Source organism: Leptonychotes weddellii, chromosome 15, assembly GCF_054177405.1.
Source record: "Leptonychotes weddellii isolate Sample4059 chromosome 15, ASM5417740v2, whole genome shotgun sequence".
NCBI classification, from domain to species: Eukaryota; Metazoa; Chordata; class Mammalia; order Carnivora; family Phocidae; genus Leptonychotes; species Leptonychotes weddellii.
The window spans coordinates 45,466,697-45,478,923 of NC_138383.1; the positions used below are offsets into that span (position 1 = coordinate 45,466,697).

At 62.4% G+C, this 12,227-nt stretch overlaps 2 protein-coding genes across 5 annotated transcripts in view; one reads left to right on the forward strand and one right to left on the reverse strand.

The window, feature by feature from the left end:
* Nucleotide 1: 1 nt before the first annotated feature.
* Nucleotides 2-8,139, forward strand: ELAC2 (elaC ribonuclease Z 2; the record flags this gene model as incomplete). Its single annotated transcript, XM_081806001.1, has 11 exons — nt 2-96; nt 1,574-1,692; nt 2,732-2,828; nt 3,950-4,088; nt 4,519-4,557; nt 4,680-4,789; nt 5,286-5,385; nt 5,462-5,582; nt 5,683-5,761; nt 6,267-6,411; nt 6,946-8,139. Coding segments are annotated over 11 exons (1,281 nt in total), but the record flags the coding sequence as incomplete, so codon positions are not given.
* The window catches only part of ARHGAP44 (Rho GTPase activating protein 44), a 132,723-nt gene continuing 128,603 nt past the window's right edge, over nt 8,108-12,227 (reverse strand). For 3 of the 4 annotated variants that reach the window (XM_081805692.1, XM_081805691.1, XM_081805695.1), the window contains one exon: nt 8,108-9,472. In XM_081805692.1, the coding sequence (XP_081661818.1) occupies nt 9,333-9,472 (140 nt within the window). In that variant the 3' untranslated portion in view covers nt 8,108-9,332. Of the gene's footprint in view, nt 9,473-11,409; nt 11,461-12,227 lie in introns of all 4 variants that reach the window. The other variant, XM_081805693.1, reaches the window with a different exon arrangement.

Sequence of the window (12,227 nt, forward strand, 5' to 3'; positions counted from 1 at the left end):
TGTCTTCCAGGAGGAACACGCCACCTTCCCTGTGCCCACAGTCCGGGGCGAATGTCTCCTCAAGTATCAGCTCCGTCCTCGGAGGGAGTGGCAGAGGTCTGTGGGACTCTGAGCTGACCAAAGGGTCTAGATCGGGGGTTGCCAAGCTCTTCTTGCGAAGGGCCAGGCGGTAGATATTTCAGCCTGAGCGGGCCATGCGGTGTGTGTCCGGGGTGTTGAACTCCGTCCCTGCCGCCGCCGGGGCCTGGAGCACCTGTAAATGAGCCACTGCGGCTGAGTTCCCCAGCAAGATCCGTCCCCGGAACCGGCTGCTCTGGTCCGGGCTGAGGTGGGAGGAAGAGGCCAGCGGTTATTCTTTCCTAAAGGCGTTTTCCCTCATGATAATGGTGATACCGCTTCTCTTGTTTTACAACAAAGAACGTGAGTGTTTGATGGAGATTAGGCACCCTGGGTCCCATCCTCCGAGATAAGAGAGAATCGTTAACGTTTTGTCTTTTAAATTGGAGCACGTGGGGAATGCAGTCTTCTGGAAAGTGTGTATGTGGGTCTGTGGCCTGACAGGTCTGTCTTTTCCCGAGTCATTATGCAGCCTTCAGGAACGAGACTTTTATGGGTTCTCCACATAGGGACGTTTTGCTCATTTCAGATGTTTCTAGGTTGTTGTTGTTTAATGTAAAGCGTTAAATGTTTCGTGTGTAAGTGTCTTGAGTGGAACTCTTGTTCCCTTAGGGCGATTCTTAGATGTGGGATGGCTGGGTTGGGGTGTGACCCGTTCTGAGGCCCTCGGTGAACGTGACGTCCAGAAAGGCTCTGCCCATGGACGGTCCCACCAGTAATCCCTCCATGTGGCTCATATGTCCGATCTGCATCTCGAACAGGTCGAAGCTTCCCGTGTGCTGCGTTGTGTCCGTGTTAGTTGTAACTGGATGAGGAGGCTCTGGTGTTGAGTAGGGTTTTCTGAGAGACCACGTGGTCGCGTGACTGGGGCCCACAGATGCGGCCTTGGGATTTCGGAGCCTGGCCGATACCCAGATTCGCCTTTACCTGGGCAGAGTGCACACCCCAGGCCTCCTGCGTTAGAACCTGGGGAGCTGGGCCTGGCCTCACTGCGTGAGCTCCCGAGTTAGCAGAGCTCCCAGTCCAGGTGAAGAGCCGCCGATCCGAGGCTGGCCTCTCAGTGTGCCTGGGACCAGCCACGTCGTAGAACACAGCCTCGGGTTCCAGCCCCAAGGCGCCAAGTCAGGGCCTGCATTTCCACAGCGTTCTTGGGGGATGAGCTGTGCCCACGTTCGTGGGGGTGCTGGTGGCATCCGGCGGGCAGAGGTCAGGACCCTGCCGGATGTCAGTATTGCCAGGGTCGTCAGACTCTGAGCTGAGATGTCCTGAGGGGCCGAAGCTGTTCAGAACGTGCTCCGAGGTCCCCGCTTCACTGAGAAGGGTTCCACATGGCAGGAGAACAGAACTGCCCCGGGTTGCTTCGTCTTCGGTCTTGATTTGGAGAACTTTCTGCAGATAGGCATCTGCTTGAGGCCGCGTGCCCGCTTTGGTCACTGAGATGCTGTCCTCCCTGCAGGGATGCTGTTATTGTCTACAATCCCGATGAATTCATAGCTGAGGCCCTGGAGCTCCCCAATTTCCAGGAAAGCGTGCAGAAATACCGGGAGGCCATGCAGGACGGCCCAGCCCCAGCAGGTGAGCGGAAGACCCCGGAGCCGCCTTCCCCTCCTGGTTGCTGCCCTCCTGCGGGTGTTTTCAGAGCGCTAAGGAGAATGACAGCCAGGTCTAGTTCCATAACCCCGTGCTGCTTTATTCTCCAAAAACACCCGTACCCATGCCTGCCCGCCTGCCCTCCCCACTGAAGACCAGCTCAATGCGAACGTTGGGTGATGGTGCCCAGCCCTTGTGTAGCGGGCACGCACCATCTGCCACGGTTCTGGGAGCTCCTGCAAGACCCTGGAAAGAACTTTGTACCGGACCTCTGCCGACTCGGGATCTGGTCCTCGCTTGGCTAATAGGGAGCCACGGCAGATCTGGCCACGTCACTCACCTTGCTGGGCTTTCACTGCCCCATCAGGAAAAGTCGTTACGGGGAGCTTGGGGACCTCTGCTCCAGTAGCTGGGTTTTCTAGCCTGCTTTTCAACTAGTGCTAGAAGCAGAGAACGCCGGACTAGAAAGCGGGGGGCGTTAATGCAGCCAGGTGGTCCTTACCCCCCCGACAGTAGGTTCTCCAGGGAAGTCAGCCTGGGCTGGTGTAGAGCCTCGGCTCTCATGGAAGGGACATACCAGGTCTCCCTGGACTCCGGTCCTGGCTCTGCCTCTTCCCATCTGGAGGGCTGACCCTCTGAGCCTGTTTGCACCCCTGTAAAGCCAGGGGTCCCCCCCCTCCCCCAGCAGTGTGGTTATGGCGCCTGCAAGAACAGGTCTGGTGGTAAGGACTGGACGCCAGGCGGATGCCAGCCCCTTGTAGTAAATGAATCACAGCCTGAAGAAGTGCCCTTTGTGATGCGAAAGACTTAGAGCAGGTCTCTGGAAGGAAAGGCTCCGGGTTTATCCGCTCTGCCTTCCAGACAGCCACTTATCCACAGACAGCCGGGGGCCCCGCCTCAGAAGGACCCCTGCCAGGTGGGGTGACCAGCCCCTCCTGGGAGGCTGCACCTACCCCTCTCGGGGCTGAATGCTGGCTCACTTCTGACCCAAACAAATGGACCCTTTTGCGTGTGTTTTTCACAGAGAAAAGAAGCCAGTACCCAGAAATCGTTTTCCTCGGAACGGGCTCTGCCATCCCCATGAAGATTCGAAACGTCAGTGCCACGCTTGTCAACATAAGGTACTGCTCTTCTCCCAGGAGACTTCCATCCACGGGGGCACGTGCGTCCTGCCCCCCCCTCCCCCCACCACCCCCCAGCCCAGGCTACTTTGAAGATGCAGCCGTATCAAAGTGCGTACGCTTGTCACCTTGGCCAGAGTGTCCGGAAGGGGAGTAGTGGGCGTTAATGCCTTTAATAGGTTCTGGGGTCACCAGACTTCATCCCCCGTTCTGTGGACAAAACAGCCGGCTCTGCTGGAGGCCGTGCACCTTGCTAAGAAATGATCTCGCTGAATTTTCACAGTAATCCTATGAAGCAGTGATTGCCCATTTCCTTGATCGGTAAACTAACCTTCCAAGAGGTTCCCAGTTGCCACAGCTGGGCAGGGGTGGATCCGGAGCGTGAGCTGGTGTCTGCACCACTGGTTGGGCCGTGTCCTGACTGGTGACTGCGGGGGACAGCTGCTGGGTGTGTGCGCTGTCTCGGCGTCAGCCCCCGGACTGGGTGGGTTTTGGGGGCTTCGCTTGGGTTTGCCTGGTGTCCTGGCCCGCAGAGAGGTCAGTCCGGGCCCCGAGCCGTGTTCACGTCTGCAGGAAGTCAGACTGCGCAGTAGCGGGCTGGCTCTGAAATTTGGCTTTGCCGTCTGAGATGCTGGCGGTGGAGGGCGGCCGGCCAGCTGACGCGCTGCGCGCACACAGCACTTGCAAGTGCACCCCGCCAGCAGAAATGCACCGTCTGGGACGCATTCTCTGGCCGCTGAGGGGGTGCAGTCAAGCGGCTCGGCAGGCCCGGCCTGTCCCCGGGGGCTTGACGAGGGCAGCAGGTGCACGTGCATCTCCCGTGTCCTCAGGGCCACGTGGTTTTGCCCCCCGTTCCCCAAACTGGGTGCCAGCACTGTGTGGCTCAGGGGACTCCGCGTACGTTCAGGGGGTGCAGGGTTCCGTGGCTAATCAGTCCCTTCAAATAATGAGCTCGGCCGTCCAAAACGGCCTTCGTGTTTAGAGAAGCTTCTCGGAATGAGCACGAGGGGTTCTGGAAGACGTAGGAAGCACACAGCCGCTTCCGCCTCTTCTCCAGAAACGCAAACCCTCCAGACCTCGAAGCCTTTCCCGGCACCAGTGACTGTCGCTCTTGTCCACAGCCCCGACGCGTCCCTGCTCCTGGACTGTGGCGAAGGCACGTTTGGGCAGCTGTGCCGACACTACGGAGGCCAGGTGGACAGGGTCCTGGGCACCCTCGCCGCCGTGTTCGTGTCCCACCTGCACGCGGATCACCACACGGTGAGCGGCGGCGGATGGTGGGGCCCCAGTGGAGGGCACGGGCTGCCCGGGTCAGCGTGACCCCTGCACCGCCCCCCCCGCCCCCTGCTTGCCTTTCCTGCCCTTCCTCGCAGACGGCCCCCGCCGCCACTTTTCCTCTCGCTGGTGCAGTCGCTCTGCTGGGGGCGCCGCCTCGTCCCTCCGTGCGCCCTGCCGTCCTGCTGCAGCGAGGCTTTGGCCTTCACCCCGGCTGGCCTGCTCCAGGGGGACCTCAGCCCGAGACGGGAGGCCTGCTGTCCCCGGGCCGGCTGGTCCCCCGCCCCGATCACACCGCCCACGGCAGCGGCCGATAGGGAGGGAGGAGGACTCCAGAACCCGGGCGCCGGGCGGAGAGGCGACTTTGGTCGTGGCTGACGCGTGTCCCCTTCTCCACACCCCCCCGGCCCCCCAGGGCTTGCTGAATATTCTGCTGCAGAGAGAACGGGCTCTGGTGAGTGTGGCCCTCGATCTTCCGGACATTTGAGTTTGGTGGTTTGCACGTTCGCAGCCACACCTGCTCCACCCGGAACTGTTCTTGTCGCTGACTCAACGGCTCCGGTGTCCTTGTCTCAGGCGTCCCTGGGGAAGCCGTGTCCCCCGCTGCTGGTGGTCGCCCCGACCCAGCTCAAGGCCTGGCTCCATATGTACCACAACCAGTGCCAGCAGCTGCTGCAGCACGTGAGGTGGGCACAGGCACCCCGACCCCGGCCCCAACTCCGCCGCCGCCCTGCCCCGGCCCCGACCACGCCCCCAGGCCGGCCACGCCCCCAGGCCGGCCACGCCCTGGCCCCGGCCACGCCCCGATGCTGACCACGCCCCTGCCCGGCCACGCCCCGACGCTGCCTTCCCGGGGTCCGGGGGCGTGGCGGTGGGAAGGAGTGAGGCCAGTGGCCGCTGCACGCTCGTTTGCGTCTGTTCTCCGCCCTCTTGGCGGTTCCGTTCTAGTCTCGAGATTCTCCACGAAACCCTCGAGCTGCGGCTGCCACAGGGCGGGCCCTTCCTGTCCTGCGGGTCCCTTGCCACGGCCTGGGTTGGGGGGCTTGCTTTGGCTCTGCTCTTTTCTCTTAGTGACGGATTTGTGTTTCTTTATGGTAAGGAGTTTGGGGTTCTCTAGCCAGACGCTTGAACTCTGAATCACATTTTTCGTGTTTGCTGCGTAACCCTTGTGTGTCCTCACAGCCTGATTCCCGCCAAGTGCCTTCAGAAAGGAGCGGAGGTCTCCAGCCCCGCGGTTGAAAGGCTGATTGGTTCGCTGCTGGGAGCGTGTGACCTGGAAGAGGTGGGGGGGCGCCCGCAGGCCGGGGGGGGGGGTAGGGGGAGGGGGCCCCTGCACAGCTGCCCGCCTGCTGCTTCAGTTTCAGACCTGCCTGGTCCGGCACTGCAAGCATGCTTTCGGCTGCGCGCTGGTCCACACGTCCGGCTGGAAAGTGGTCTATTCCGGGGATACCATGCCCTGCGAGGCCCTGGTCCAGATGGGTAAGTAGAGGCAGCGGGCCGGGGAGGGGCTGAGGACCCCGGGCCCAGCGCTTGTCAGGCAGGGGACTCCGCTCCACGGGCTGTGCTCATTATTCTCTAGGGAAGGACGCCACCCTCCTGATACACGAGGCCACGTTGGAAGACGGCCTGGAGGAGGAGGCTGTGGAAAAGACACACAGGTAGGGGAGAGCCCTGAGCTGCGGTCACCCGCTCCCTGCCCCGCGGGGACGCACCGTGCTCCCCAGTGACAGTGACCCGAGGCCGGCCGGCCTGCTTCCCCGCGAGGCCGTGGGGGTTTCTGCCTGCTTCTGCAGCGCTGTCCGGGCAGGGGGCCACCCGGGGCAGGTTTCTCCGAGTATTGCAGATACACAGACATCAGCTGTCAGCCACATCAGGGACCTGCCGGGGGAAGGAGGGCCCGGGGCAGCTCTTGGGCTTTGCTGGGACAAGAGTGTCCCCCGAGTGAGGAGCCACCTGCCTGTGCTCTGCTGCCCTCACGGATGGGTGGTGTGCCCGCCAGCGCTCGGCCTGGGCTCCATCTGGGGGCATGAGTGAGGAATCTGGCCCTTAGCAGAGTTGGTGTCGGCGACAGAGGTGGCCTTCCTGGGGTGCACGGGGCAAGTCTGGGGGCCGGGGCCTTCCCTGCACTTGGGCATCAGCCTCATGTGGCCCGTCTGTTGGCAGCACTACCTCCCAGGCGATTGGCGTGGGGGTGCGGATGCACGCGGGGTTCACCATGCTGAACCACTTCAGTCAGCGCTATGCCAAGGTGCCACTCTTCAGCCCCGACTTCAACGAGAAAGTGGGGATTGCCTTTGACCACATGAAGGTCTGTGCCCCGCGGGCCGGGTGGGGGGGTGGGAGGGGTGGGGCGGAGACAGTGCTCCCTACGCAGGGTGCTCGGGGCCAAGGGTAGAAGGGTCTGTCCATGCCCCCTGGCGGGCCCACCTGCTCCAGGGCCTTCGGGACAGACTTGAGTCTTGGGCTGCTGGAAGTGATGGGGGGACTCTGGCCCACACCGTTCCCCCAGGCCCGTGACTGGGGGAGACAGGTGTGCTCCCCTCTCCTGCTGGGGAAGCCCCTCCGGCCTCCCTGAACAAGGGTGGGGGCGGGGTATGCCTCTGACAAGCCTGGTTTTCAGAGTCTGGGCTGCCTCTCTTTTCCGGAGGCCCATTCAGTGGGGGCCCCTAAGCCAGGAGTGGGGAGTCTGTGCTCCTTTCTTGAGAGGGCTTCCTCCCTCCCTGGCCTCGTCCCTGTGGTCAGCTGACACAGAGGTGGGCGAGAGGGAGCTGGCAGAGGGCCCCCTCCGTCCAGCTCCTGCCGGGCCCTGGACGCACATCCGGATTCTGGGCTCGCCTTCCAGGTCGGCTTCGGGGACCTCCCGACGGTGCCCAAGCTGACCGCACCGCTCAAAGCCCTGTTTGCCGGCGACATCGAGGAGATGGAGGAGCGGAGGGAGAAGCGGGAGGTGCGGCTGGCGCGGACAGCCCTGCTGTCCAGGGAGCAGGCGCGTGGCCCCGAGGACGGGACGCCCCTGCAGAAACGGGCCCTCACAGAGCAGCCTCAGAGCCCCCAGAGCAAGAAGGTCAGGGCCCAGTGAGGGCGCGGGAGGGACCCTGGACTTGCAAGGCTGGCGTTCTCCACATGGCACGGCGTGGGCTTCCCTGACCTGGTGGGAGCCGGAGGGCTCAGTTCGACCGGGAGGCACCAGGGCGTGGGGGGGGGGGGGTGTGCACCCGGGCCTTGGCGAGGACCCCGCACAGGGACGGCCCTGCTGGACACCTCCTACGGCCGGTGCCTCGGGACGTGAGGCTGCTGGATGGAAGACCAGGGACAATTCGAATTCGGTACAGACCGATTTTTAAAGAAGTCACACGGAAAACCGGCCTGCCCACTCCCGAGGCCAGCCACATCCCCGAGCGCTGGGTGGTGGACAGGAGTCCAGGAATAGCCTTTGCAAAGACAAAGAGGCCGCTTGGAACCTGAGTGCCCTGCTTCATTCCGGTGCCACCTGGGAGCAGGCGTCTCCCTGCCCTGCAGAGTTGCGCCACCCGGTACCCGGTGTGACCTGCAAGCCAGCTCTGATCGCGGCCGGGGCCCGGGGAGCTGCCACCCCGCTGTAGCCTAGTTTTTGACCAAGTCAAGCCACGCCAGCAGGATCCGGGCAGCGGCTCAGGAAAACGCAAGTCTTCGCGCTATGGCAGGGGAAATGGGAGACTACGGATGTGCTTGCCCCATGGCGAGAACGAGACGCCCTCCCTGCCCTCAGAGTGTGGAGATCGGACGTCGAGCTGGCTCTCCTGCCCTTCTTTTGGGATTTAACAACACTGAGGTCAGTGCTTGGAAATGGAAACTTCCCACTAATTAATTTGGTATTTATTTGTGAGAACACAGAGCTTTAAAAGCGCAGGTGATCTGGAAGACGCCGACCGAGCATTTTAGCCTGGCCCAGCTGTGACCTCCGATGTCCTCCTGAGGGTCCCCTGCACGGAGGCGTGTCCGCAACACAAGAAGATAGGCCACGCTCAGGGATAATAAATCTATTTTAATAACATTACTTTCAACAACTATTTGTACATGTATTTAAAGGAAACTTTCGACCCCTGGGCTCCATTACAAATTGGGTACGGACCCGTCCTTGTCAGGAAGTGAGCAAAGCTGTTAACATCCAAAAAGTTGGTGAATCCCACCATCGGGGCAGAGTTATCTTACACTGTTGTCGGGAAAAATAATTAGGCCTTTAAATTTCTCATTGTACACCTATACATTGGTTTAGTTTGAATGGCTCAAATTAAACAAATATAGATTTCATATATACAAATATTATATCCTGTATAGGTATAGCGGATCTGTTTTAAAAGGATAAAATCGGAAAGAGTGACTTGGCATGCATGACCCGAATCTGTCTTGCTCCTTCAATCCTGAAGTGTGACTGGGCTCCCAGAGAACGGATGGGACTCCCCGAGGAGGAAAGGGGTGGGGGGTGAGCCGCGGCTGAGCGAAGCCCGCCACCCTGCAGGCCCGGTGGCCTCGGGTCCCCGCAGGCCACCTTCCCGCCCTGCGCATGCTCTGGGTAACAGATTTATTGCTAGTCCCCGTGGCCACCCGGGAGGAGAGGCAGGCTCCCGGCCCCCACCGAGCACAGCCCTCGGTGGGCCGTCCAGACACCCTCAGGATCACCTTTTCAAATTCAGAAGTACAAAACAAGAAGGTAGGGACCGAAGCTCTCAGTCACATGGTCGGGAAAAGTAAAACCGTTAGGAAGTGAAACAAATTGGGTTTGAAGCCATTGACTTTAGAGCCCACGCAGCAAGGGCAGCCTGAAAGATTTTTACACGGGCTGGCCCCCTCCCCAGCTTGTGCAGCAGGCAAAGGTCAGTGCCGGGACTTCTAGAATCCAGAACTCGTGCGCTGTAGGGGAGAGGTTGTGTTCCCCACCCCCCCGTAGCCACGAGTGGAACCAGGCACCCCGACCCTCCTGCGCACCTCCCCCAGCCTGCACCCGCAAAGGACCTTTCTGACACGGAAGCCCTCAGGCGGAGGGGGTGCCCCTTGGCATGGAGGCCGAAAGTGGATCAAAAGAGGCACAAAGTCAAAAGGCAAAGATCAAACAAAAGGCCAGAGTCCCACCCTGAGGGAACGAACGAAGTCTGCCCGCACAGGGGAGGGCGATCTGCACAACTCCCGCCTGGCAAGCCCAGGGGCGCTCCGGGGCGGGGCCCAGCTATGTACACGAGGGGCGGGCGCGGATCAGAGGGCGGTGCTCTCAGACTCCTCCTCCGAGTCCCTCTTCTCTGTCACCGAGTGTCGCCGCGCGTGCTCCAGGGGGCTCAGGCGGAGCGGCGGCCCGAGCTCTACGTGGATGGAGGGGATGTCAAAGTGGACGAGATCTGCAAGGCGGCAGAGAGAGAGGCGGCTGAGAGCGGCGGCCGGGCGCAGGAGGTGGTGGTGGCCGGGCCCCCGGGGCGGCCGAGGCAGCCTGCTGCACCAAAGGGTTGGGGTTGGGCTGCTCCGCTCCCGCCCCGTGAGCGTGCACGACCCGAGCAAGCCAATCGCATCGGGCTGGGGACGCTCGAGGAGCGCGGCAACAGCTCCTGGGCCACGGCCTCTGCGCACCCCCCAATTCCATTCCCGGTGGGGAGGCAGCTCAGGACAGGCGAGCCCACGGAGGACACCCAAGGGGTGGCGGCACGCTCAGCCTGTGGACGCTGGGGGAGCACGGTGGGCCCAGAACCGAGGATCGGACAGTGTCACCCCATCCTTGGCCTGCCTCGTTTCGGGCCCCACTGAGCCTTGCCGTCACCCTGGGCCCGGATGACAGGGGAGGCATTCCCAGAACGGGGGCGGCTCTGGGCCAGCCTGGGGTGGGTGGGCTGGTTTCTTCGTCGTTAGGATTTTTTTGTAAAACCAACATTCAGCCTAAGCGTACTACACCAGGTGGACAGACAGACATGTGGACGCTGCGCTAAAAGACATACAAACATGGAAGCTCCGGGACAAAAGGTCCTTCTGTCACCAGCCCCCCTCCCCCCAGTCCTCAAAACGTCATTCCTGTCTTCGACCCGCCGCCTCAGCACAGAGACGGGGGTCCCAGGCTCGGCTCTGCTAGTGACACTCCTCCATCCTCGGGGTACAGCTGCCGGCCTGTGTCCTGCCCTTTCGGCTGGGGCCCCCTGCCCTGCAGCGTTTTGCTGCTCGGATTTCAAATCTCCTGTCATGTAGGGAGAGTGGCCTCGGGCGGGTTTACCTTCCCTGTGGCCCCAAGGGGAATCTCAGAGCCGGATGACAGGTTTGAACAGGACCTGTCAGCTTGGATGCTGGCTGTTCCCTCAGACCCCTCGGGGAAGGCAACTCAGTCGCCAGAGAGCAGGATCAAGGGAGAGAAGCCCCCACCGACTGCAGGATCGGGGGAGAGAAGCCCCCACCGACTGCCAGGGTCAGAAGTGTCTGGAATGAGACCTGTGGGTGGGCAGGCAGGGGACGCCCTTGTGTTGTGCTTGCTGCCCCAAGTGTCCACAGGACCCAGGGCTTAGCAGACAAGAACCCCTGATTCCTGCTGGCTTCTCTCCTGCACGTCCCTTGGTTTTAATCTTGAACACCTGCCTGCTGTGGGCAGAGGAGAGGAGGCAGAAACCGGTGTAATGCTCCCCTCCCCGCCGCCCCCCCCCCCCCCGATACTGAGCGAGGAGCCAGCCGGCCAGAGGCCCTGGGGGACACAAGCTCTGACCTGAATCCTACCACTGGGGGTTCTTCAGGGCTCGCCCGCTGTGTTGGCCCCGAGGAAGGCAAGCTAGAGCCCACCTCTCAAAGGGGGGGTCTGCCAGGACGACCTCACGGCCGCAGAGAAGCCGCTCTGACCCCGCAGCAGAGGCTGGCCCGCTGTACCCGCTGTGCCCCAGGACCCTCCTGGGGACACCTCCCCGAGCCAAGGCGTACGCAGCGACCGGGGCACCGGGCACCAAGGTCTGCAGCAGGCAGCCCGAGGAAGAGAGACACCACAGGAAGAGCGGACCTGGGAGCCCTGTGGTTCTAGGCCCCAGGGAGAGGGATCGCGGGGCTGACCCGGGTGCCCGAGAGCCAGAGGCAGAGGGGAGAGCCGGCGAAGCCTGCTTGCGGACTTCCTCCCTGTCTCCTAGCGCCAAGCCAGCCAGCCCGCAGGAGGCCAGTGATCCCCCCCGAAAGCCGGAGGAGCTCGGGGACCGGGGCGCTCCCCCCCGCCGAGGCCACGTGGGGGGAGGCACGGAGCGGAGCTGCCATGCGGGGAGGAGGTCCGAGCCACATGCAGAGCCGAGCAAGCGCCGGGGCCCGGCGGGCTGGGGCCGCTTACCCTGAAATCCCCCTCACACGTATCCACAACTGCGGCCCTCAGGTCACACAGCTGCAGGAACACAACGACAGGATTCGGAGAAAGGCATAAACACGATGAAACGAGAACGTGACAATCAAGTACGCCGAGTATCACGGGGGGGGGGAGGGGGTCACACCAAAGCATCACAGATGCTGCACCGGCCGAGACCCATGCGGACGGACAGAACGACAGCCTGCTGCCAAAGAACACGACGGACACGCCACGGTGTGGAGGCCGGGGTGCTGGTACCACTCAAGGTCGGCCGTTCCGGAAGAGCCCAGCGGAAGGCCCCCCAATTTCAACTCCCATGGCGTTCCCCCCTTTCCGTTCCTCTCCAGTGACACCCTGCGCTCCTTCCGGTGCTTTCAGCGTCCACGCTCCTCGGCAGCCCTTCCCTGGGGCGGCTGGGCGGCGGGGGGGGGGGCCCTCGGGCTGACCCGGGGTGACCCTGAGCTCCTGCCGTCACCGTGCCTCCGCCCGCGGACGCTCCCGTGGGAAACGCGCATCACCAGCACCAGGCACCAGCGACCAGCGGGAAGCGGTGCTGTCGACTCTCGGGGAGGAATTTCCTGAATATTTTATACGCCTCGGGGTAGGTGTCAGCAGCTGTTCGTTCGCCATGAATCACACCCACAAATAAAGCAGCCGAACCGCCAGGGGCTGCCTGCTCCCCACAATATTGCAACCTCCTGGCTCCTCCCAAACACTCCAGCTGGACTGGCCTCGTCATGGGCGCCAGGAGCTGACTCCACGGGCTCACTCCCCCTTCCCTCTGACGGAGGGGGAAAGCCTCCCTC